Source organism: Corylus avellana, chromosome 3 (assembly GCF_965113065.1).
Source record: "Corylus avellana chromosome 3, dhCorAvel1.hap1.2, whole genome shotgun sequence".
Taxonomy (NCBI): domain Eukaryota; kingdom Viridiplantae; phylum Streptophyta; class Magnoliopsida; order Fagales; family Betulaceae; genus Corylus; species Corylus avellana.
This window is the reverse complement of record NC_142492.1, coordinates 11,054,042-11,081,105: the sequence shown is the minus strand read 5'-3', so window position 1 is coordinate 11,081,105 and position 27,064 is coordinate 11,054,042. Positions and strand designations below refer to the sequence as shown.

Here is a 27,064-nt window from a genome sequence, read left to right as displayed (position 1 = left end):
AGCTATCAGATTCATCCAACAGCACAGCAGAAAACATTATTCATTTGTTTTCATAAATTGTAAACACAAGAGCCACAAACGAGCTTACAAAGAACATTCTTAAGACTTTTCCCTTTCCAGTCAATTATGCCCTCTCTCACAACTTCAAGTCTTCAACCCAAGAAACCTACGTTCTTAATTTGGACATTAATCATACTTGAGCTATTAATATTAAGATACCAAAAAAATCCCAGTTGATTTAAGTTTTTAATATATTTTGATTTATACTTATATATTATATATTATATAATTAAGCATTACATAGATATGTTAAAGAGACACTTGTCAACATTTTAGATTGTCACTTGTCACAATTCTAAGCTATTTTATTGAAGGTTTTGGTTTTTGCATGTTTATAATATATATGTATATAGTAATGACTATTTTAAAAATTGACACGTGTCATAATGTTAAGCTTCCACTTGTCAACTTTTCAAACAATCTTGACTAGCTATTATGTGATAAATGATATCCAAAATATTAATAATTTGACTCATGTCATAACTTCAAATTGTCACTTGTCAGAATTCTAAACTATGCCCTTGAATGCTTATGCTTTTATATATGCATATACTTCATAAAAATTTAGGTATTATATTATAAGGATAAAGCTTTCCTCTAAATTAGATTGGAAAGGAAATTCGTCAAATCTAATTTATTAAACTGATATATGTCCAACATTCTTTACCTTGAACCAACCCTTAATCACAAATTAAGGTAAGCTGTTTCTAAATAATGACTATTAAAATTATAATTTGAAAACTTTTTTGTTTAACTACATGGATATATCTATTATTATCAGACAGAAAATTAAGCAATGTGCCTATCCAACTAGCTAGTAATAAGAAACATATTTCTGGTCAGGTGATACACAATGATAAGAGTCATGTGATCGGTCCATGAGTCCTGTTGATTATGTTGTGTGTAAAAATATAATCCCCGACATGTCTTGTGAAATGATAAGATATAATTGCCGACAAGTATGGTCTGGTTTTATATATACAATGATAAAGTTTTTTGAAGGAATTATTATGAACTTCAGTCTCGTACATTATAGATGACATTCATTCTCCACCAACAGATACAGCCGCAGCCAGTTGTGCATACCACTCTCCTCATGATAATGAAGAGAATAAATGGGCCAGTCGAACTCAGGAGAAGGCAAGCCATGCATCTTTGCTGGCAGCCACATTAGGATTCAAAGGGGATTTCCTGATTTTTATCCTGGCAATCAATAATTGGAATTTAATGCATGGCAGATTGCAGCAGTAATATCAGACATGCTAAACAAAATCTATGAAATGAAAGATATAACAATGCTATACAATCATGCAAGAATATTGTCTTTAAAGGTTGATTTGTGCCTCTCAAAATATATACTTTCCATAATTAGACTATAGTGTATACTTTTGTTAAAGGCATACTTCCAAAAATGAAGGCTAATAAAAGGCACAGAGAAAATTAAATGCTTATCTGCAATTTCATGAACCTGGAAACTGGTTTTATGGAACCAACAACCATTACAAGGATAGTAATACCTAATTGCCACAAGGATAAGTCCTAATAACCTATTTGAGGCACAAACCATTTAGGTCTTTATTATTATTATTTTTTTCCTTGAAGATTATTGGTGTAAAAAATAATGAAGAAAGTATAAATCTGTCAGATAGCTGACTCAACTGATCCAAACTGATGCATTATAAAGTAGTTGTTACTTGTTAGCTAGTTAATGTCATCAAATTCTATTTGCATTTTTCTAATTCAAGTTATAAAATCTTAGTTACAAGTCCCCTAACCTCCTTCTCTTCATCAAGTACTGAAACCACCCCAAAAGGCCAAACTATTTTATTTATTTATTTATTTTTGGCCTTTTGGCCTTTTGGGGGTGGCCACACCACCCCCTTGGCCAAAATGAGGTGGTCCGGCCACCCCATTTTCCAGCCACCCCTTTCATTTTTTATTTTATATTTTTAATAGTTTGAGTTTTTTAATATTTTTATTTTTTAAATTATTGATATTTTTAATAATTAATTAATTTTATATTATTTCTTTAAAAATATTACTTTTTTATTGCCATGGGAAGATCTCAACCTTCCATCCAAACTACTGCAGGTAGTTTAATTGGAATCACCGCATGTAAGCATCGCCCTATCAAACTACCAAGGTGTGCCAAAAATGCTATTTTTCATTATATTCCTATAATACCCTTATTCTCTTAATAAAATAAAAAACAAAACTATTTTTTCAACAAAAAAAAAAAAAAAACCCTAGGGGTGGATAAATACAAATACAAATACAAATACAAATACAAAAAAAAAAAAAAAAAAAAAGAAAAAAAAGAGAGAGGTTTTTTTAGGATAAATAAAAAATTAGTCATTGTGGTTGACCTAAATTACAAATCGCTCGTGCGGTATGAGAATAGGGATAAATGCAAAATTACACAATGTTGTTGGCCTAAATTACAAATTGCTCAATGTTGTATGTAAATGAACTCAAAGGTCCCTAGAATATGCCAAAAAAATAATTTAGTCCTTTGGGGGTGGCTTGCGAGCCACTCCCTAAGGTGGCGGGGGCGGGGGCGGGGGCGGGGGTGAGGGCGGCTCGCTGCCACCCCAGATGTGGCCAGCACCTTTGAGGTGGCTTGCAGGCCACCCCTTTCTTTTTTCTTTTTTTTTTTCAAAAAAAAAATTTAGTTTTGTAGTTTTTTATTTCAATTTTTAAGAGAATAAAGCTATTATAAGAATATAATAAAGAAGTGGTGTTTTTGAAACACTTTAGTAGTTTAATGTATCACTTTAACACAATTTAAACTTCATGTGATTATTTCAAAAACGACTTTTTATTTGTTTATATTTTTTCCATTTTTCTTGTTTGCGCGTTTTCCTGTTATATATGTCTGTGTTGCATATATTACTTTACATGTGTACTTTTGTTTTGTTTTTTTGTTTTCTTTGTTTGAGAATAAGGAAAAAGAAGAAAAAGTTTTTGTGAGCGCTAATTATCACAAGCATAGAGTTTGAAACATCAATATCACATATAGATCACATATATATATATATAGTTGATGATGTACGTGACTGAATTTGATATGAGTATTTGATGATCTTGACGGATTATATATGTGCATTATATTTGTGTTTCATGATTGATTTTTGTACTTATTAATATAAATTAGTTTATATTATTATATTTCTAAATAAATAGCCATACATTTTCTACACGTTGGCTCACATACTTTTCTCTCTCTCTCTCTCTCTCTCTAAACACTCCCACAACTCAATCCTCTGAGCAACGCACTGAAGTGAAGCTTAACGAGGGAAGCAGCAGCAGCCAGCAGGTACGTACCATCTGTTTCTCGTCTCCCTTGCGTTCTTTTTACTGAAAATGAAAAGGAGGGAAACCTTTGCATGTGCATGGCAGCCTCCTTCTCGGATCCTCGATCTTGTCTAGCCGGAAACCAGCCACCCCTGGCTGCCGGGTGGCCAATGAAATGAACCGATTCCTTTTTTTACGTCTATTTTCAAGCCCCAAACCACCACCCCTTCGAGACCGCTTCTTTCTTTCTAAGTGAGGGATTTTTTGAGTGAGACACGTGTATTTGATCTCTTAGCAACCAAACAGGGGATTAAAGAGGTTCTTTTTTTATTTTATTTGTTAATTCTTAGCAACCCAATGAAATTTGATTTCGGATAAATTTGGAGAAGAGATATGATATAAAACTTACATCATTCAATAGAAATTTGACACATTAGGTAAAAATACCAAATATAATAGAGATTAAAACATCGTATCTTCAATTCAAATCAATACCATTTACTTCCACCAACGAATTTCTCACCCACCTCCGAGTCCCAGACACCAGAATCTCCAAAGCCAACCGGTGGCTTTAATGGTTTTGGCGGTGGTTTTGTCAATAAATATTTTATCTATGAGGTATTTTGTTAAGACAAAGAACATTATTTAGGTGCAAAACATCAAATTTACCACATGACTTGATTGATATTATTCTCACAAACTTTTGGTGTTAATTTTGCCTACTCGAACTAAAAGTCTTTTTAAAAAGACTTTGGAAGTTGAATGAGTGCAATGCTAACAAAATGCTAGTCCCTAATACATGATAATGAGTCTCAGAGAGTTTGCATGATGAGTTATTGTCATACAAGTACTGATGAAATATCCTTCTCGAACTTCTATGTTGTTCATCTTTATATTCTCAATTTCACACCTTACTTATCCAGTTGCCCCTAGTTTAGATTAAACACACGCCAAGTTGGATTGCCATGCTAGCGCATTTTTATGCCATGCTAGCACATTTTATAAAAATGAGAAATGCTACGTAGGTCCTTCTCTCATCCTTTTTCATCCTTCCTTTAACTATCATTAGATCAACCTTCACTTAGGTGGGTTCCTAGGGCTACTCAAGCCCTAGCAGGTGACTTAGGCAGTTGTCTAGGGCCCTCAACTAATAATTATACAATAAATATTTTTTTCGTAAATAATATTTTAAGGCTCTAATATGGTAAAAAGTTAATAAATAGTATCTAATTAAGGCCCCAATTAATAATTGTACAATAAAATTCTTTCTAAAAAAATATTTTAAGGCTCTAATATAGTTCTTGGTTCATTTTTGTTGAATTGAGTTTGGACAACCTTGTAGATCTTAACTCGAGCTCCATCTAACATAATTCTTATTTTAGTCGAATTTGAACCATTAATACTTGTCTCGACTCGACTCAATCACGTCCCTAATGGTAAGGTTTGTAATCATGGCTTCACGAGTTCTAACTCAAAAGGCTGCGCGCATGGGTTTCTTTTGTTAGGATTGTAGCATGGCACTCCTTTCCCAGCCAAGTGAACCACATTTCATGGCTTATGGAATGAAGAGAAATAAGCTAGCATCTAGTAATTAAGAAGGAAACTCATGTTGGTTTTCCTTGCTCACCTCGTCTAGCTAAAACTGGGGTAGGAAGGAGGCCACTGTATTGCCTGCAGAGCCACTGACAAAAGAGGATCTTGTCGGATACTTTGCCTCAGGGTGCAAGCCTAAGGAGGAATGGAGGTATGTAATTCATGCAGATTCATGGCATTGTGCCAATTATACTTCATCTACACTACTTGTCAATTGATGCTCTTTATGTCCTTGCAGAATAGGAACTGAGCATGAAAAGTTTGGTTTTCAGATGAGGACTTTATGTCCCATAACATATAAGCAAATACAAGAGTTACTCAATGGTGTTGCTGCAATATATGATGAATGGGGCAAAATAATGGAAGGTGACAACCTTATAGGACTTAAAAAGGTAAACGTTTACTTTTATTATTGTCAATAATATTGAACTTGTATTAGAATATTTGTATATGCCAACTAGACTTTTTTAATTTGTTCTTTGATATGTGGCTTAATTAAACCAATACATGATTGTGGAACAGGGTAAGCAAAACATATCATTGGAGCCTGGTGGCCAGCTTGAGCTGAGTGGTGCACCTGTCAAAACATTACATGAAACTTATACCGAGATTAAATCACACCTATATATATCAAGTCAGTTGAAATACTTTGTTATGTATAGCAGTCGAGTCTATATATAAGATTATGTATGAGAAGTACTAGAGTACATTTGTGGTTTAGTAAGGGTGCGGATCCTCGTTACTAGGCTGCTCGAATTTCATAAAAAAATTGGGTAGCCTAAAAGAGGGTGCTACGGGGTTTATTTGCCTAGGGCAGGTGGGCCTCACAACCCTACTCTCTTTGACTGTTTGAATTTCAATAACATGCATCTCAATTCGTTTTGTACAACCATGGGCCACTCTATTCCCTAATGGCTATTCTAATATATGTTACTAATTTATAGATTGATATCTTGTGATTATTATCACATACCTGGCCTAGGAGACTTGAATATTCAATGAAAAATTAATATTTTTTTGCTTTAGGATTTTTTTTTTCCTTCAATTTATGTTTATCTATTAACTCTTTTGATCTCATGAATAATTTAATTTGTATGTTAGTGAACTAAAGAATAGACTTCGTGTGTTAATTTTTTTATAGGTGAAAGCTGTTGCAACAAAAATGGGAATTGGATTCTTAGGAATAGGTCTCCAGCCCAAGGGAGGACTTAAGGACATGCCTAGGATGCCCAAGGCATCCATTGTTTTGATCAATTTCATTTCTGTAAACTTGTTTCTTGTACTAGCTAGATTCCCCATCGTGTCCCTTTAAGCTTTGCTTTCTAATTTGCATATTGCATTTACTGATAAGAGTGATTTGATTCAGCCAAATCAAGAGATTTTATCGAGATACTTTGCTAAAGTTGGCTCATTTGGACTGCATGCAATGCATAGGACATGCACTGTTCAGGTTAGAAGAATTTTACTCTTTTGATTGTGAGGCCTTTGAAAAGCATGCTCTTTCCAATATAATTAAGCATATTTCTACATGTTTCAAGTGAAGAATGATGCAAATCGAAATTCAAATCTTATAGGTTAATCTAGATTACAGTTCAGAAGCTGACATGATCAGGAAATTTCGTGCTAGTCTTGCTTTGCAGCCTGTGAGAAACTTTGATATATCCCTATGTTTTTGCTAGACAACTTATATATATATATATATATATATATATATATATATATATGATTCTATGGGATCTAACTAGTGTAACAAATAAGACAGGTAGCAACAGCACTATTTGCAAATTCACCTTTTGCTAAAGGAAATCCAAATGGTTATCTCAGCTTGAGAAGATTTCCAAAAGTAACTCAAGTTCTTTCTTTCATGTATATTAGTATTATTTTTTCTCATGGGATTTTGTATTTATTTTTATTGTTTAAACAGCCATTTCTGGACTGGCCATGAAAAAGTCGTACTGGCATGCTACCCTTTGTTTTGATGACTCCTTTGGGTAAGTTCCTCGTAAAATATTAGTTTATTTTATTTCACAAGTGGAATAAAGTACAAATCTAACTTGTAAAAATCTCTCTCTCACACTCCTCCCAAGTGTTTCCCACCTTTCTCTTATTATCAATACTCTCAAAACCCTTTTATATCATGTGTTAAAAATCAAGGATTTTTTTGTCTTAAATTTTCAATCCAGAATGTGGCCTATTTATAGGCAACATTTTGAGCTTCAATTCGTTTGAACGGGCCTCTTTCTCATTTGAATAAGATTTCCTTAGCCACTGAAAAATTCAAATTTAGGCGCCAATTTTTCATCGACACATATCTTCCGTCGAATGAGCCTCTTTGTCATTTGAAGGAACTTTCCTTAGTCATCAAGAAATGAAATTTCGGCATTCTGACATGTGGAAAACCATTCTCTTTCAAATGAGATGGATCTCTTTTGAATGAATAGCTATAGTTTGCGCATGTGACAATAAATCGGCCATAACTTTTGTTATAAGTCTCAGAATCATGCATATGACCCCAATTTGGGTTCAAAATCCATCGATTTGTAAGAAATACTTGGTTCTTTTGTGATGGCTACGGCTCTCTTTGTTAGGAAATTAATCCTATTTTTCAAAACTCGTGAGATGTGAAAAATAAGAAGAATGCGAAATAACAAAGATAAACAATCATACATGATATAAAGATTTAAGTGGTTCGGCTTAACAAGTATACATCCACTGGCAGAGACGAACCAAAGAAAATCCACTATCAAAAGATGGAGTACAAAAATAGTAGAGAGAAAATTACTCAGATCCCAAAGTCCCAATACACTCAAATCTCACTATCACGCAATAGAGATTATTCTCAAAATAGAATACAAAAGACAGATGTACAAACTCTTCTTTTGCTGAAACAGATGGCAGCTGATCTCTATTTTGTTCTCTCACTCTACAGCACATTTTTCTTCTGATCACTTGTTTTTTGCTCCTCCAAAAACTACCAAAAAGAAAAACACCGTTGCTGCCCTTAATTTGAGCATACTTTCTCAGATTCTCTCTTTTTCTCCACCCTTGGGTGCTCACATATATTCACGGTTTGGCACTCCACTGATGCTCTATATCTTAGCATACTACAACACAAAGGCCATGCCTTTATATAATGCAACTCCAATACGTGGGAGTTGCATTATACGTGGGAGAGAAAACCAACTCCAAGTTGGTCAAGTATTTCTAATACCCTTTGGACAAGGAAAGCTTCAATAAGTCCAATTCCATATAGGACAAGAACAAGCACTTCCTTTAAAGGACAAATCGACGAGTCCCACAAGCACATTGATGGCTTTAAGTCACATACCACAACACTCTTTTCCCTGTCTCTTTCTTCTTAAATTCTCTATCATATGTTTTGAGAATAACTTAAGTGTTTGTACATAATTTACTATCTTATTCTGCCATCTCCAATTTTCTAGTTTCTTTTAGCTTTTATTTTCCTAAGTATTACGTACACCGAGTGTCCAAGTGTCACTTGTTCTAAATATTTACATATATACAGAAATTTTCTTCACAATAAGGGTTGTCATCAAGCAGTACTCTTATTCTACTAAGCAGCAACTTATATAGTTTCTACCTATTTGTTATCGCATCAGTATTGAGAAAATTTTGTGGTTCTACTTAAAGGAAAGTTCTTTTTTATTAGATCGAGTTTTATTTGTAAGTAAAATTGATTTTGTTTATGCTTAACTTTTGGTGTAGGTTTGATCGGTACGTTGATTATGCTCTTGACGTTTCAATGCTTTACATTTACAGGAAAAAGAAATATATATATTGACTGTGCTGGAATGTCATTCCGGGTTTCCATCTATCCTTTCTAGTCTGTTGAAATAAGGCTTTCATCTGTAGCCATATATATATATATATATGTTCTTCTTTTATCTCTTTTATTAAATCTAGAGAATACTTTCATCTGAAGCTAGTAATTAATTAAGTCGAGAAATAATGTTTGTTTTACAGGATTTTATGGCAGGAAAACTCTCTTGTCTACCGGGTGAATTGCCAACCATCAATGATTGGGGGAATCATTTGGCAACATTATATCCTGAGGTGATCAAGTCTCTGAATTTTCAAATTTGCCTAATTTTTGTGCCTAACTTGAGCTGTAAGTTATCTTTGTTCAGGTTCGGATGAAGACATACTTAGAGATGAGGGGTGCTGATGCAGGGCCTCTAGCAATGTTATTGGCTTTGCCAGCATTTTGGGTAATGCCCTATATATATACGATCTGCTAATACATATATAATCACCCATCTACTTGTACATTAATTAATTATACTAATGTTAGGTAGGTTATTGGCTTTGCCAGCATTTTTTTTATCAACTTTCTCATTCTCATTTTCTTCTAAATGTCAGGTAGGTTTACTATATGATGAGGTTTCACTTCAAAATGTTCTACACTTGATAGCTGATTGGACCACAGAAGAACGAGAGATGTTGAGGAATAAGGTAATACAAATATGAGACAATAAGCAACTTAAATGATGATCATCAACATGGCTAACATAACTGCAAAATTCTGTTTAATAGGTCCCTAAGATTGGTCTAAAAACACCACTTCGGGATGGATTGCTAAGCCATGTTGCTGAAGATGTTGTCAAGTGGGCGAAGGTGTATAACTTTGGCATGATGGATTTTGTTTTTGTCTCTGCTGTTATCACTCAAGGCATTATATATATATATAAACCTATATATTCTTCTGCAGGATGGCTTGGAAAGAAGAGGCTTTGAAGAATCAGGGTTCCTTGATGAGGTGGCCGAGGTGGTAAAAACAGGTGGGAAAACAAAGAGAAATATTATTTTTTTCATCTCTCATCCATTTCCGGTCATCTATATTTTTCAAATCCACCATTGAGTAACGTGGGTTCTACAGATTCAATGGTGGATTATAGGAGATCAATGGAGGAGTATTATATTAAATTACCAATTGTATCAAATTTTAAGTGGTTAGAAAATACTAATTTTAGTCATTTAACTAAATTCTAACAACATTTGCATTGTTGTTTTAATGATGATTTTGTCATGTGTTCATGTTGGATGGTGATCATCATTCATCCAATGCATGGCAGGTGTGACACCTGCTGAGAAGCTTTTGGAGATGCACCAAGGGAAGTGGGGACAATGTGTGGATCCTGTCTTTCATGAGCTACTCTATTGATCAACTCAATAATTAGGTTCACCAACATCCTTGGGTGCATGTACTCCTAGTTGTTCCTGTTCTATAGCTATACATGTCCAAATTTATGGTCGTGTTCTTTCTTTGGCCTTTGTTGGCCCTTCCTTAAACACTTCTTGCTTCTTTGGTTGCAATCCAAAAAAATAAATCGTGTTGTATATGAATAAGATCATTAATAAAGAAAAAAGGAATATAAGATTAAACTTTGTTCAGCTTATACTAGTTGATCTTTGTAACCTCATATATCGGGTACACTAATTTAGGACTTCAATAATACAAATAGTAATGGTTTTTTTTTTTTTTTTGAAATATATATATAAGGATTAAAACTTTAAAAAAAAAAAAAATAGTTTTTAAAGAAAAAGTTGTCAATTCCTTCCGGAATAGCTATTCTCTTATTACTATTCTTGTATATAAGGGATTAGTGATTCTTACAGGAATAACTATTCATAGGAATAAATCCTTACCAAACAAAAGATTGACTATTCCATAGAAATAGCCATTCTATTCCAAGGGTCTATTCCACAAACCAAACTGGCCCACAAGTGTATCAGATTTTTTCGAATACATGTTAGCCAAATTGAAGACACTAAAAAATAACATGTTTTGGCCTTTGGAGGTGCCACGCAGGCTTTTTTGGAGAAGCCTTTTCTTTTCTTCAAAGAAGATTTTCTTTTGTGTGGTGGCCGGTAAGATTTGAATGTATTTGAACTTTAAGATTTAACTTTTTTTTTCTTCACTATTTTGTATTCCATCTTTGATAGTGAATTTATTTTTGCACGATCGTCTCCACTTAAAGAACGTATCTCACATTGCGGGAACTACTTACATTTTGGTGTTCTATGATTTTTTGTCTTACCCAAATTGTGATCTTTGCACAACATTAACAATGTCAAAGCAGCAGGATTTTATATCTAACTGATTTATTAGATAGTCCTCACACATGCATTTTCAATTAAAATTTACAAATAACAAGCACAAGTGTAGGCTCATTCTACTAATATTAGGGTGATATGACAATGGGGCTTCTCACTGTATGATTTCTATTTTCTTCAACCCAGACAAGTTCTCCAAATGAAACCTCTCTTTTGACATTCCCTCCATAAGTTATAGTTACTGTATATGACTGCTTCTCATACTTCCTTCCAAAGATCAATGTCTTTGGTGAAACCATCACTGTTGACCCTGTTGGTGATGTCACCGTTGCCTTGTAAGTCACGGCACCTTCTCCAACATTAGTTACTGTTCTTTGAAATTTTTGAACAGTTGATTCTCTTAAAACAAACGCTGGATAGTTGAAATCAGAAGATGGAATTGAGCAATTATAATTTTTTGACCCTGTAAAGCTCTCAATTTGCTTCTCAGTAAAGTTCATAGAGCACAAGAGATTCACATAATCTTGTGGAGTTGCATCGTAAATTAAACCTGGGTCAAGTGCTTGATTTGGGCGAATCTGACCAGCTCCCATGACAAAGGGTGAAGCAATTGAGTTATTCATGTTATCCTTAATTGGGCTATGAGTATTATCATATGGGTCTGCAATTGTCATAATGGCAGATCTAATTAATGGCGGTAGGACTCCATTGTGGGTGTGCTCCTTTTAGAAGTGCAGCTACTCCAGCAGCATGCGGGCAAGCTATCGACGTCCCAGACAAAATGTTGTGATGTGTCCGTAAGCCTCTCTGGCCTCTACTAATTTTTCTATTTGGGGGCCATGCAGCCAATACTAGTGAGCCAGCTGGTGCCATTACATCCGGTTTCAAGATAGCTGAAAAATTCGATAAAATTGGAATGATACAGAGAAGCTTAGCATAACCTGATCTGTGCCAGGATGAAACGCATAAATCGATAAGTAGCCCAAATTTTATTCATAAAAAATAAAAAATTAAAACGAAAGAAAAGCAAGATACCTGGAAATTGTGAAGGACCTCTTAATGCACTAGCAGCTACAGCTGGTGTAGGCTTAATTTATCCCTAGAATGGTTTGGAAGAATGTCATGTTAGCCAAAGGCGTCTGAGTGGATTCTATGAATTCGAGTAATTCCACTGCGTCAATTGATGTGATTAGCATACAGGGACAGGGTGTGTCAGATATAGATTCTATTTCAGATGAAATTGAATTATTCACAATAAATACAGCTCCTAGTGGATTTGACCAAACGATATTTTCAATTTGTTTTGAAATAGGAAGATATCCATTGCAAATAATTATGCCATAAGGGATGTCTGACAACACCTTGTCACACATCATTCGACACTTGTCATAAACCAATGGGAGATTTTATCTTGATGCATTGCCAAAGAAAATGGTCCATCCAGTAATGGCCAACCCATTTTCAAGAGCCAAAGTCCCAGCATACCAACGATCAATGGTTCCTGCCGTGGCGGTTAAGACCCATGGGTAATCATTGCTTATGATTTGATTACCTGAGCTTCTATAATTTCCAGCTGAATTTGAAACCAGCACTCCTTTCTCCATAGCACCAAATGAAGCTCTTGCTAAAGGATCCTTATGTAGTGGCTTTTTCTTTGGATTATCCATAGACATGGAAATTACATCAACGCCATCAGAAATGGCTTGTTTCATAGCAGCAACTGCATCAGAGGTGTATGTTCCCTCGTCCCAAGAAACCTTGTAAATGGCTAGCCTAGCCCGTGGTGCAACACCTTTTGCTACTCCAGAAGCATACCCAAAAAAAGTAGCACCATTTACATAATTTCCTGCAACAATGGAGGCAGTATAGGTCCCATGCCCACTAGTATCCCTAGCAGAATTCATGCTAATAGTGATGTGTTAGGGGTGAACACCAATTTCAGATGCTCAGCGAAATTAATCTACCCCTCTTTGTGCAAATTAAATAGTAACACAATAGCAAAATAATAATCAAGCAAACCCACAAGCAAGACACCAAGATTTTTACGTGAAAAACCCTCCAATGCGAAGGTAAAAACCACGGGACCTAGTCCAGTTAAATCTTCCACTATCAACAATAATGAGTTTACAATTTGTCTTCCCTAGAGAAATATCTAGAGATTATCACCACATCAAGAATACATGCATTCTTGGATTAAACATAAATTCATCACCCTAAAGTGGATTCCAATAATAATAAAGAAAGATCTCACCAAGTAGGTATTTGCAACCAAGTGATTGGAGAGGAATTCCAACGATCGACACCAGTCAATACGTAGCACTCGTCGTCAAGAGCAACACTCTAAAATTGCATCAAGATCGGACCACAAACGAACCTCCAATCTCTGACAGATGTGAATAGGCGAAACCCTTTTTTTCTCCTTTTTCTTTTTCTTTCTCTCCTTGCGCCGCACTCTCCCTGTACGCAGCACTCCTCCTTTTTCCTTTTTATTATTTTTGTCTTACGTGTCTCACTTAAACACTCACCATGTATTAGAATCTTACTACAAACAAAACTCCTTGTTTTGTTGTAGCCTATGTGGTCCCCACATAAGAGGGACCACCCAACAAATCTCCCCCTCCCGACTATGTGGGGGGCTCCACCAAGCCCGCCGCGCTTCTGCAAATTTCAAGCTTTTGCATAGGCAACGATTTAGTCATCATATCTGACCCATTATCATCAGTATGGATTTTCTCAATCTGTAACAGCTTATCCTCCAGTGCATCACGAATCCAATGACATTTAACATCAATATGTTTCGATCTTGAACGGAAAGTTGAATTCTTACTGAGATGGATGGCACTCTGATTGTCACAGTAAAGCACATACCTCTCTTGCTGTAAACCCAGTTCTTGTAAGAACTTTTTCATCCATAACAATTCTTTAGCCGCTTCAGTAATAGCAATGTACTCTGCCTCTGTGGTAGACAAAGCAACACACTTCTGCAATCTGGACTGCCATGATACTGCTCCCCCTGAATAAGTAATCAGGTACCCTGAAGTAGATTTTCTAGAATCAATATCCCCAGCCATATCTGCATCTGTAAACCCATCAAGCACCTGTTGACCACTGCCGAAGCACAAACATACTCTCGAAGTACCTCTGAGATACCTGAGAATCCATTTCACAGCTGCCCAATGTTCTTTACCAGGATTAGAAAGGAACCGACTAACAACTCCAACTGCATGAGCGATATCAGGCCTCGTACACACCATGGCGTACATCAAGCTACCCACGGCTGATGCGTAAGGCACTTTCTTCATTTCATCTTTTTCTTTCTCACTTGTAGGACTTTGTTTTGAACTCAACTTCAAATGCCCTGCAAGTGTAGAGCTCACCGGTTTTGCTTTGCTCATGTTGAACCTGTCCAATACCTTCTCGATATAACTCTCTTGTGATAGCCACAATTTTCCTTTCTTCCTATCACGAGAGATCTTCATACCAAGGATATGCTTTGCGGGTCCCAAGTCCTTCATAGCAAAGGACTTACTCAATTCTTTCTTCAATCTGTCAATTTTAGTAGTGTCACGACAAACAATCAACATGTCGTCCACATACAGCAAGAGAATAATAAATTCTCCATCAGAGAATTTCTTCACAAACACACAATGATCTGCTGTAGTTCTCTCATACCCATGATCAACCATAAAAGAATCAAACTTCTTATACCACTGTCTCGGTGCCTGCTTGAGTCCGTACAAGCTCTTTTTCAACCGACACACTAAGTGTTCTTTGCCTTTAGCTGTGAACCCCTCTGGTTGCTCCATATAAATTTCCTCCTCCAAGTCACCATGAAGGAAAGCAGTCTTCACATCAAGCTGTTCGATCTCCAAATTCATTTTGGCAGCCAAACTCAAAACAACTCTGATAGAAGACATCTTTACCACGGGTGAGAAAATTTCATCAAAATCAATGCCCTTCTTTTGACCGAACCCCTTTACAACTAGTCGCGCCTTGTACCTTGGCTGTGATCTGTTTGGTTCAATCTTGCATTTGAACACCCATTTATTCTTGAGTGCTCTCTTGCCCTTAGGCAGTTCTACCAAATCATATGTGTGATTCTCATGCAAGGATTTCATCTCGTCTTGCATGGCTTCTAACCATTGATTTTTCTGGTCATGTAGCATAACCTCTTGATAACTTTCTGGCTCTCCCCCATCAGAAAGTAACACATACTCATTAACTGAATATTTTCTGGAAGGCTGTCGGTCTCTAGTAGATCTCCTCAACTGAATCTCAGCGGCTAGTTCTGAAGAAGCTTGCTCTAGATGCTCTTCTGACTCCACACTATCAATTGTAGGCTCACCATTTTCACCAACTGTATCAACCTGTTCTTCTTGTACATCTCCCATGTGTTCATCATGCATCACACAAGGAGGAATAACTGGATCCAAATCAACACGGTATTCACTCAGAGATTCTGCCTTTTTCTGATCCAAGTCTTCAATGGTTTGATCTTCAAAGAATACGACATCTCTGCTTCGTATGATTTTCTTGTTAACTGGATCCCACAATCTGTAACCAAACTCCTCATGCCCATAACCCATGAAGATACATTGCTTGACTTTGCTATCAAGCTTTAACCTCTCGTCTCTAGGAATATGGACGAATGCCCTGCAGCCAAACACTCTCAAGTGCTTAAAAGAAACATCTTTCCCTGTCCAAACCCTTTGAGGAATGTCACCATCCAAAGGAACTGAAGGAGAAAGATTTATCAAGTCAACTGCTGTCCTCATTGCCTCACCCCAAAAATATTTAGGCAATTTTGCATGAGAGAGCATACACCTGATTCTCTCACAGATGGTTCTGTTCATTCTCTCTGCTACGCCATTATGCTGCAGAGTCTTGGGCACAGTTTTCTCAAGCCTGATCCCATGGCTTTTGCAATACTCTTCAAATGGTCCTCTGTATTCACCACCATTGTCTGCACGGACGCATTTTAACTGCCTTCCAGTTTCTCTTTCAACCTTCATATGAAAGACTTTGAACATACCCAATACCTGATCTTTGGTTTTCAAAGCAAACACACATACCTTTCTAGAGTGGTCATCAATAAAAGTCACATAATAAAGTGCACCACCTAGAGTTTTAGTGTTCATAGTGCAGACATCAGTGTGAACTAAATCAAGAATATTAGACTTTCTTGATGAAGAAGATTTTTGAAAAGAAACTCTTCTTTGTTTTCCAACAAGACAATGAATACAGGGCGTTAGTGACGTACCTTTATTATTAGGTAGGAGCTGTTCCTTGGCGAGAATCTGAAGTCCCTTCTCACTCATGTGACCAAGCCTCTTGTACCATAGCTCAGTGGAGTTTTCATTCTCAACAACAATCGCATCTCCCTTGACTAGTCTTGCAGCTGTCTTGTAGAGAGTGTTGTTCTTCTTTCCCCTGGCTAAGATAAGAGAACCCTTGCTCAGTTTCCACTGTCCACCTCCAAGGTAATTGTGGTAGCCTTCATCATCAAGTTTCCCAATAGAAATCAAGTTGAAGCGCATTTCAGGAACATGCCTAACATCCTTGAGAATCAATTTGCACCCAATGCTGATTTCTAGCTGTATATCTCTCATGCCCACAACTTTACACTTTGCTTCATTTCCCATCCTAACCCAACCAAAATCGCCACTGGTGTAGGAAGAGAAGAAATCTTTATGTGGAGTAATATGAAAAGATGCTGCTGTATCAACTACCCACGTAGATTCATCACATGCGAGATTAGCATAAGCTTCATCAAAAGCAAATACCACATCACCATCAGATGCAACTGCTGCAGTGTCTTTTTCTTCTTGACGTTCTTCGTCTTTTCCTTTCAACTGTTCCCTCTTAAACTTTCTGCAATCTCTTCTTATATGCCCAGGCTTGCCACAGTGAAAACATTTTATGTCCATTTTTGAATAGGACTTTCCTCTTGACTTGTCACGACTGTCATACCTGTGAGGTTTTCTGTTTTTACTTCTCCCCCGCCTTTCTATAACAAGTGCCTCTGAATGAGAAGAAATACCTTGCTCTTTCCTTCTTGCCTCTTCATTGAACATGCTGTCTTTTACCATACCCATAGTTATCACACCATTGGGAGCCGAATTACTGAGTGACACCACCAACGTTTCCCAACTATCTGGCAAAGAACTCAACACAAGTAATGCTTGCACCTCATCATCTAGTGCAAGTTTCATGGTAGACAACTCGTTCAACATTCCCTGAAAATTACTTAGATGCTCCGTAACACTATGCCCATCTTTGTACTTCAAATTCACAAGCCTTCTTATCACAAAGGCTTTGTTTTGAGCAGTCTTTCGTTCATAAAGACTCTCTAACTTCTGCCAAAGACCATAGGCATCAACTTCTTTGGCTACGTGATGAAAGACACTTTGATCAACCCACTACCTGATATATCCAACGGCTTTCCTATTCAATTTCTTCCAATCATCGTTGGTTACAGCAACTGGTTTAACACCTTTCAATTCAATGGGGTCAAACAATTCCTTGCAATACAAAATATCTTCCATCCTAGTCTTCCAAATTGAATAATTGGAAGCTGTGAGTTTAACCATGCTATTAGATGACTCTTCCATTTAATTCACACAAGAACTCCACACAAATAATGAACCAAAGGCTCTGATACCACTTTGTTAGGGGTGAACACCAATTTCAGATGCTCAGCGGAATTAATCTACCCCTCTTTGTGCAAATTAAATAGTAACACAATAGCAAAATAATAATCAAGCAAACCCACAAGCAAGACACCAAGATTTTTACGTGGAAAACCCTCCAATGCGAAGGTAAAAACCACGGGACCTAGTCCAGTTAAATCTTCCACTATCAACAATAATGAGTTTACAATTTGTCTTCCCTAGAAAAATATCTAGAGATTATCACCACATCAAGAATATATGCATTCTTGGATTAAACATAAATTCATCACCCTAAAGTGGATTCCAATAATAATAAAGAAAGATCTCACCAAGTAGGTATTTGCAACCAAGTGATTGGAGAGGAATTCTAACGATCGACACCAGTCAATACGTAGCACTCGTCGTCAGGAGCAACACTCTAAAATTGCATCAAGATCGGACCACAAACGAACCTCCAATCTCTGACAGATGTGAATAGGCGAAACCCTTTTTTTCTCCTTTTTCTTTTTCTTTCTCTCCTTGCGCCGCACTCTCCCTGTACGCAGCACTCCTCCTTTTTCCTTTTTATTATTTTTGTCTTACGTGTCTCACTTAAACACTCACCATGTATTAGAATCTTACTACAAACAAAACTCCTTGTTTTGTTGTAGCATATGTGGTCCCCACATAAGAGGGACCACCCAACATGATGTTGGGATTTGTAGAAATTACACCCTTATTGAAGTACCTGGCTCCAATGACCTTTGCATTACAAAAGGAGGAGTTGAAGTTTTGTCCTACCTCACATGTTCCATTCCACTTTTCTGGAAGTTTTTTAGGCATTCCTTTGTCGTTGAAGCTCTCACTCTCAGGCCACACCCCAGAGTCGATGACACCAACAATGACATCTTCGCCATATTTCGAAGTCGGCCATAGGCCTGTGGAAGGATTGAGGGAGAGGAACTCAGGTGTGTAAGTGGTATCAAGTGTGAGAATGCTATCTCTATAAGCTGAGATGAACCCCAATGATTTTCTTAAAGCCTCTAGTTCATGTGAAGAGAGGAGAGCACAAAAACCACTAAAAGCATGATCATAAGTATATAAAATTAGTGATGGTGAGGATTGGTAATTATGGAATGAGGCAGGATTTGTATACTTGAGAGAATCAATGATGGAGGAGTACCAATTGTGATGATTAGTGAAGACTTTAGGCATGAGGGATGTGTCCATGTGGACAATATATGTAGTTCTTTTCAATGAGATTGATTTAACATGTAAAGTTAGAAACAAAAACACAAGCAAGAATAAGTATGGAAGAGGAACCCCTAACCCCATTTTTGTTTTAATGACCAAAAATGTAGCTTAGATTTATTAATTATATAGACGATGCATCTATTTATTACGAAATATTGTAAGGCTACCTCTATTTAAATGTTTAACTAATTAAGTCTCTAATTGGTTATTTACAACTACATGTACTGTTAAGTTAAACTAATATTGATTACAAAACAAGTTTTCTTTTCATATGATTAGAAGGTTAATTAGACTCTTCAGATGTTAGAAACACACACTTGAATTGCATCTATTCATGGCAAGAGGGGACAAAGAAAATTTATAACTAATGTGAGATCGATTTGTACCGTGATACAATTCATTTTTCTTAAGAGATTGTCTCTAACTTAATTTATGATTTTATATAACTTGTTATGCTATATAGCAATCCACCATTTTAGCATAACAATATACTTTTTACAAGCCTAACATACCAGACAGCCCCATTCATTTTATTTCAAAAAATTAATTTGCCAATGGCGTTCCATCTTATAAGATAAATAACACTACAAATTCAAAATGGATTTTTTTCTTGACAGACAGTTTTTGACGTGTTAGGTGGTCTGACACGTCACTAAAATTTACTGATGGGTCATTATTGACGTGTGTCGGACGTTAAAATTATGGGTGTCAAAAACAGTGATTTTTTGGCGTGTTACTTTTAACACGTCAATAATTTTTTACGTGTCAAAAAGTGACACGTCAAAAAAAATTTATAACGTGTCAAATTGCCATGTCAACAAATTTTTTGACGTGTCATATTTAACACAGAACCTTTGACTCTGATACCGTCTTAAATTACCAGTTATCCCACAAGCTTAAGCTGATTGAAAATTGTAAATTTAATCACTTAATCATTAATTTAACACTAAAAACTTCATGTTTATGAATAAGCATATGGATAAAATCTCAGAACCAAGAATAAAAAGAAAGAGGGATATGGGATCTCCCCACTTGGGGGTGAATTTGGCAAATGGGGATCTATCAAGAACAATAGAATATATAGAACACTGTGGAATGACATGCGTGCGTTTATTGAATTATTTGGATGGGCACTGGAAAAATGTCCATTGTCTTTGTCATGGAAAAGTAATGTGGCCAAGAAAACCTGAAGATGATTGCAATTTAGGTAGTATTGATTTATATTAATGACATTTTATTTAATTAATTAATTAAGTAAAATATCATTATTATAGCAACGTTATATAGGAGTACTATGACTCATTCCACTATAAGCATTTCACTTATGCATTACACGTGGCATGTTTATGATCCTTCAAGAATCAATAACTTTTCAAGTCACTCTATGCTTCTTTTAATTTTTTACTTTATTTTATGATAAAGAAAAAAAAAAAAAAAAAAAAAAAAAAACCTAAGGATCAATGTGTGGGTTAATTAGTACTTTCGAATCATTAATTCTTTTACTCATAACTTGTTTGTTTATGTTAGAATATTAATTATACAATTAAATCAACTATTTCTTATATATGTGTCGAAGTTATGGGGATACACAATGACTTAACATGGTGTCAGAACAAAGGTCATAATTTTGAACCCCACCTCCGTACGTAGTATTAGAACATGTCTTTAATTAATTCAAACGTTAACTTCGTCACCACTTTCCATTTTAATTAAATATTTCACATGTTAAATCTCAATTATTACACGAGAGTTTGAGACAATCGACATATGAGAAGGAATGTTTACATCTTGAAAAAATAATTAAAACAACAATTTCCTATTAATTTCATTAAGCTTTTGGAAAAAGTGATGATTTAACATGGTATTTTAACAAATGTCCTAAATTCGAATATTGTCTTAGTAATTTACCTATCATTCAATTTAATTGAATATTTCACGTGTTAAGCCTCACTCAATAGAGAGTTTAAGCCCACACGTCACTTCTTGGGCTTAATTTAATAGAAAGTTTGAACCTAAATATAAAGAAAAGTATTAAAATATCCTACTAACTTAACCTTTTAAGATAAACAATGATTTAAAGTCTGAATAGAATACTTATCGAATTCTAACCTTTTTTTTAGCCCCAAGAGCCCGTTGTTATAACCAAACAATCAAAGGACAGAATGGATTGAAGGTTGGATTGTAAATATAATAGAATTTTCTCTTATTTGTTTAATTCATTAGTAAAAGCTTTTATAACATCATATATTGGCTTTACCCATGCAAAACTGAATATTTAGTTTCACGACTTTTCATGTGATCCATCTCTTGTGGAAATTTTGTATTAATTTCTTAATTCCCCCCTCCAATAAATTAAAAGTATGGTGACAAGTTTATACGGTTCTAAAAACATTTATGACAAGATATATGAAATCTGGTTCCTCTTGTATTAATGTGTTTTGGTTAAAAATCCAATCAATTTCGACTTCATGCATGCCTATCCGATCACTTTTAGTACGTGTTCCAAATGCCTTTAACAAATTAAACACTAAAATGAGGATTATGTTGACGAGACAAGACCTTATCTACTTGTTACACAAGATTTCTAAAATATAAGAGACCTCGAGCTCCCCTGTTATATATATATATATATATATATATATATATATATATAATGGCCCCAAAAAAGAGGAAGAAGAGCATATATATTAAGATAAAGGGATGTTGGAGGATGTTAACATTTTTTTTTAAAAAAATAGTTATTATTTTTTTAAATGGACATTTTAAGTTAGTTAGGAAAAATTACAATTTACCTCCGTAAAGTTGACAGCGTTTTTCAATTCGAACATCAAAGTTTCAATTTTTGTAATCTACCCCCCACAAAGTTCCAATTTATTTCAATTCGACCAATATTATCCTAATATTCCCATATTACCCCTGATTTTTTTTTTATGAAAAAATAAATAAATTTGAGGGTGCAAAAATGGCCAGATGACGAATTTTTTTAAAAAAAATTTTTTATAAAAAATAAAAAAAATAAAAATTATGGGCAATATGGGAAGTTTTGGACACAATTGGTCAATTTGCAAAAATTTGGAACTTTGGGGGGTGGATTGCAAAAATTGAAACTTTGATGTTTGAATTGAAAAATGCTGTCAACTTTGAGGGGGCCGGTAAACTGTAATTTTCCCAATTAGTTATTATTATTCTAAAATGCAGTCAACTAATATTATTTTTATTCTACAAAAAAAAATTATATATATATAATATTAAAATATTTAGATATCTATAGTTAAATATTTGTATAGAGTTAGAAAAATTAAGAATATTTTTCATGTAGTTGAAAATATACTTGATTCATATTTAGTAGTTTCATTTTCATGTCAGTATTTCCTCGTACTCAAGTATATATATATATATATAGTAATTAGGAAAACCATATTATAAAATATATTTCCCTCTACTATATATGCTTGGAATTATATACTGTGATTTCAATATGGGGATTTCACTACATAGGCGTTAGGATTTAAAATTTTGAATTGTTAATTTAGTGAAGCATCTCAAGAATCAGTCATTTTAGGGTTAAATACTTTATTAGTACCTAGATTTGTAGTTTTTTTTTAATTTTTTCGCCTAAGGTTCAAAAAGGGTCATAAATGGTATCTGACTTACGGGAAAAGACTAACTTAGTACATTCATTAGGTTCCGTTAGCCCAAACTAATGGAATGCCACGTGTTCTCACAAAGAAATGTCACGTGTCCTAAAAAAAATAATTAAGAAATAAAAAATTAATTAAAACAACTAAACCTTAAAAAAAATAATAAAAAATATATATTTAAAAAATTGAAAAATTCATGGGCCACCCCATGAATTTGTCAATTTTTTTTTTTTTTTTAAGGTTTAGTTTTTTTTTATTATTATTATTTTTAATTTTTAGGACACATGGCACTTTGATATGATGACACGTGTGACGAAACTTAACGGAGGTACCAAGTTGGTCTTTTCCCGTAAGTCATGTACCATTTATGACCGTTTTTGAACCCTAAGTGGGAAAAAATAAAAAACTGTAAACCTAAATATTAATAAAGTATTTAACCCTTATTTTTACTTAACTGTATATTATTAACATAGCATACCCCATAAATGAGTTTTAGTTATTTGTTTGGCCCCTATTGCTAGCTAGCAGTAAAAAGTTTAAATTCTATTTTTTTTTTTTTTCTCTCTCTCTCTTTCTATTACAATATTAATTAATTTATTAAATTCACATTTTTGTTATAAATTTAAGTTTTGAAAATAATTGATGATTTAACATGATATGATATAGAATAGAGATCCTAAATTCGAACCCTTACTTCATAATTTAACATTGATTTCAATTAAATATTCCATGTAGCGATTTAACATTTTCTTTCTTCTTTCTCGTTTTTTTTTTTTTTTTTTTTTTTTTTTTTTTTACATTCCAACCTTTGGATTATATGAGAAGCAAATTTATTTTATCACTTACATTGACAATGTGTTTATTGTGCCAATTCCCATCATAGAAAAGAAGACTTTGTCTAATTTTTACAAGAGATTAGCCATTCAATTTTCTTTATTATTATTATTTTTCCTTTTTTTCTTATTTTCTTATTATCTTTTTTTTTTTTTTTTTTTTTGGTGGGGGGGGGGGGGGGGGGTGGTGGTGTATTGGGGGGGTTCATTCTCTATATAAATTGATCACAATGGCCATTAAATTCTAAACAAAAGCTCTGGTCATTAAAGCAACAATGGAGTTTGATAGGGTTCCTTTTTTGTACTTGTTCTTTCTTGTGTCCTTCTTTCTAGCTTTCCATGCTGAATCAATGTCCTTCACTAATCACCTTCACTGGTTTTCTTCCATCATTGAATCCCTCAGGTTTACAAATCCTGCCTCTTTAGAAAGTCATCGATCCTCCCCACCACATATTCAAGATCATGTTTTCCAAGGTCTTATTACTACACTTCACTCTCAATATGAGCTTGAGGTTTCAAAGAAGCCACCAAGGTTTTCCTTTGCTTCTAATGAAAAGACTTTCACCCTTTACACCCCCCACACTTCAAGCTGTTATGGAAAAAATGTCAAATTGATTGTCATTCACGCCGGAGTTTGGCCAGAAAGCGAGAGCTTCAAAGATAATGGTATGATAAGGAAAGTTCCAAATAAGTGGAAGGGAAGATGTGAGGCCATTATTGGAGCCAGGTTCTTCAATAAGGGTTTAGTTACTAAGACACGCAGTATTAAGATTAGTAGATTGGCAATATACAAAGTCTCTTGGGATGAAGGAAGATGCTTATTTTATGTCTTTGCAGCTATGTACCAAGACATTGTTGATGGTGTTGATGTGATTTTTTTGTTTTTTACCTCCTGCACATATGCAGTGCCATCAGAAATGGATCGTTTAGCAGAAGCTTCATTTGCTGCCATGGACAAAGGCGTTAGGTTTTCAACTGTGGCAGGATATAAAGGCCATGGCACTACAAAAATTATGTGGGTTAGTAACAGTGGTTTAGTAACGTGTCACTAGGGTTAACACGTTACTAAATTTTAGTAACATGTATATAGTAACGTGTCTGGCGTATTAGGAATTTGATTGTTGCTAAATCCCGTTTAGTAACGTGTTAAGACTGACACGTTACTACTTAGTAACGTGTCAATTTTTGACACGTTACTAAGTATAGTAACGTGTCATAAACTGACACATTACTACTTAGTAACGTGTCATAAACTGACACGTTACTACTTAGTAACGTGTCAGTTTATGACACGTTACGATTTTGTGCATAAAAAAAAAAAAAAAAAAATTAAAATTAATTTCTCCAAATTTTGTTTATTTGTACACACATGATCATACATCATAAATTGCTCTCACCATACATCATCAATTGCTATCAACATACATCCATTTCTCAAGTCCTATCCCAACATTCCCCACAACATATATCCATTTCATGTCCACAAAAATTGATATATATATACAATAACATTGTTGTATATTACGTCATTGTCCACAAATAAATTATAACTATATACATATACATTAACAAAACCTTAAACATACAAGTTAAGTGATTCTCGAGTACATTACGTATAAACACCCCAACAAAAAATCTGGTGAACACCATCATAACGGGTTGACTTCTCCGCACTCACTGCAAATGATTACACAACAATTAGTCAGCAAACAAACACTCGAACAATCAATCAGGAATCATCAAGTCCTAAGCGACTAACTTCGTCAAACTATACAAACGTCATACTCAACAATATTTAACAGTAGTGAAGTGAATAAACAGACGATAAATAACTTCAACGCTATAGCTACACTGCCAACACACACCTTAGAGTACAACGCTATAGTTTCAATGATAATCCAAACTGTGAAAATGATCTAAAATTACAAAGCATATATATGATCTACGCGTATCCAGCATTTCCACAACCACAATACATATTAATTTGTATTCCTAATTCCAAGTATTTTGAGTTAAGTATATACGCTATTTATAAATATTCGATAATAACTGGCGCGAAATAAGTCATATGTATACATACGGGCTTGCTAAACCAGTGGTACAATGTCTTGATAAGCGAGACTTTTGTCCACTCGGGGTCCGTTGTGGGTGTTCGTTTTGATTGTCATCCTCAGCTTCTAGCCTTACGTCATCTACACATATTACGGTATAAATGTGTTATACACATGCATGTATTCCAAAAACATATGAACAAAGTGTGATTACCAAACAAATTTATTAACTATTAAATTGATAGCCATTTCAGAAGTTACTCGTATTACTTTAAGAGAAACAAAAACTAATATAGTTTTACCTGGTCCGCTAGCTACTGAGGACCTCACAATCGCACGGACTGGGGATTCTAAGTCTGGCGGAGCTCTAACATTGGTCACCTCTGGCTCGGAGACATGTCTCGAGCTCTCAAGCACACGAAGTCGGGCCTCATACGCCGCCATCTGTGCAGCCATAAGTGCTTTAAACTCCGCAGTAATCTCAGACCTCTGCTGTGCCAATTGTGCAGCCATATCTATCTTGTGCTGCTCCCTTTCAGCTCCGAGTGCTCTTTCAATCATTTTCGGGACATTTGAGCTTCTTGGGTTCTGTGAGAATGGTTTATAGTAAGAGTAGATTGCCGTGCGTAGGAAGAATATTCTTACTAACCCCCCGAACACGACCCGCATATTCTGGCTTAGAGTTGTGCACTTGGGCGTATACGTCGTTTGGTGCTCACCGAATGGTCCCATGAGGAGCGTCTGCCAATTCTGCAGGATCGTTTTCCACTAGCTCCTCCATCAACAACTGTAAGTTACATTACATCAAATCATTGTTATTTATGTTGTCCATCACAAATAAATTTTCTATACACAAATACAAATAAAAAGATGAAGGGTGTAAACAACATACAACTCTCTCCTCGACCACCCGATTTGGGAAGCTACCGTCTGTCTTTCGGTGAGTCTTGATGTAAGCCTTCGCTCGAGTAAGAGTTATGCCCGTATTAATTAGCTGCAATTAAAAACCCACAACACAATCCATATGTTAGTATGTATATTAAATTAATGATGACATATATATGTATATAAATGGTAAATGACAGACATACCTCCTCATTGCATAACCTTGCCAAGCTCTTCGAGCCAGTGCAGTGTGGTGTGTTATTCTTGGCTCGTATCTCTCTCATATGCTGAGCAAAGTCCTACACGTACACAACACATATACGTTATTAATTTGTGACACATCTTTATAATATTAAACTGTTACTGAAACTACACAATTGAAATTAACTTAGTAACCTACTTGATACGCGGGATCGCACCATTGCTCCAACAATATATCCACGTCTGTCGTATTGTACTCTTTAAGGAGCTGGGACATCCTTTGCTTCACTATCGCAGGCGTCTCACCTCGTTGAATATGGAGTGTCGCTCTAAAGTCATGTCTCCAACGCCTCAACTTGTTGCCCATGTCACGGAATGCGTCCTTCTTGATCGCCACAATGTCAAAGCCAGGCGGGATATAAAACTGCGTCTGCATAAGTTTCAAATTGAGAAATTATGACATGTACATCAATTAATCGTTAGTACCAGTGAGTCAAATAACTGCTATGTACAGTTGACTGTAAATT

The 27,064-nt window shown here is 35.2% G+C and overlaps 1 protein-coding gene, 1 long non-coding RNA gene and 3 pseudogenes across 3 annotated transcripts; 3 read left to right on the top strand and 2 right to left on the bottom strand.

Moving 5' to 3' along the window:
* Positions 1 to 5,186: 5,186 nt before the first annotated feature.
* Positions 5,187 to 10,310, top strand: LOC132175280 (glutamate--cysteine ligase, chloroplastic-like; annotated as a pseudogene). Its single transcript, XR_015911752.1, has 13 exons — positions 5,187 to 5,339; positions 6,089 to 6,181; positions 6,314 to 6,397; positions 6,522 to 6,590; positions 6,710 to 6,799; positions 6,872 to 6,938; positions 8,674 to 8,771; positions 8,932 to 9,021; positions 9,096 to 9,176; positions 9,328 to 9,420; positions 9,502 to 9,582; positions 9,677 to 9,746; positions 10,041 to 10,310. The product of XR_015911752.1 is annotated as a glutamate--cysteine ligase, chloroplastic-like (transcript).
* An 840-nt stretch (positions 10,311 to 11,150) lies between these two features.
* Positions 11,151 to 19,007, bottom strand: LOC132174338 (subtilisin-like protease SBT3 pseudogene; annotated as a pseudogene).
* Positions 11,905 to 12,014, top strand: LOC132176753 (U6 spliceosomal RNA; annotated as a pseudogene).
* Positions 19,008 to 23,675: 4,668 nt separating the features above from the next.
* LOC132180631 (subtilisin-like protease SBT3) lies at positions 23,676 to 24,452 on the top strand. Its single transcript, XM_059593523.2, has one exon. The coding sequence runs from the start codon at positions 23,676 to 23,678 to the stop codon at positions 24,450 to 24,452; it is 777 nt and encodes a 258-aa protein (XP_059449506.2).
* A 1,927-nt stretch (positions 24,453 to 26,379) lies between these two features.
* Positions 26,380 to 26,841, bottom strand: LOC148586781 (uncharacterized). Its single transcript, XR_015911673.1, has 3 exons — positions 26,737 to 26,841; positions 26,543 to 26,635; positions 26,380 to 26,445 (listed from the first exon to the last, which is right to left on the bottom strand). It is a non-coding gene; the product is annotated as an uncharacterized LOC148586781 (long non-coding RNA).
* Positions 26,842 to 27,064: the final 223 nt, after the last annotated feature.

Excerpts from the sequence above, each read along its gene's own strand:
- LOC132180631 (XM_059593523.2), top strand. The coding sequence starts at position 23,676 with ATGGAGTTTGATAGGGTTCCTTTTTTGTACTTGTTCTTTCTTGTGTCC.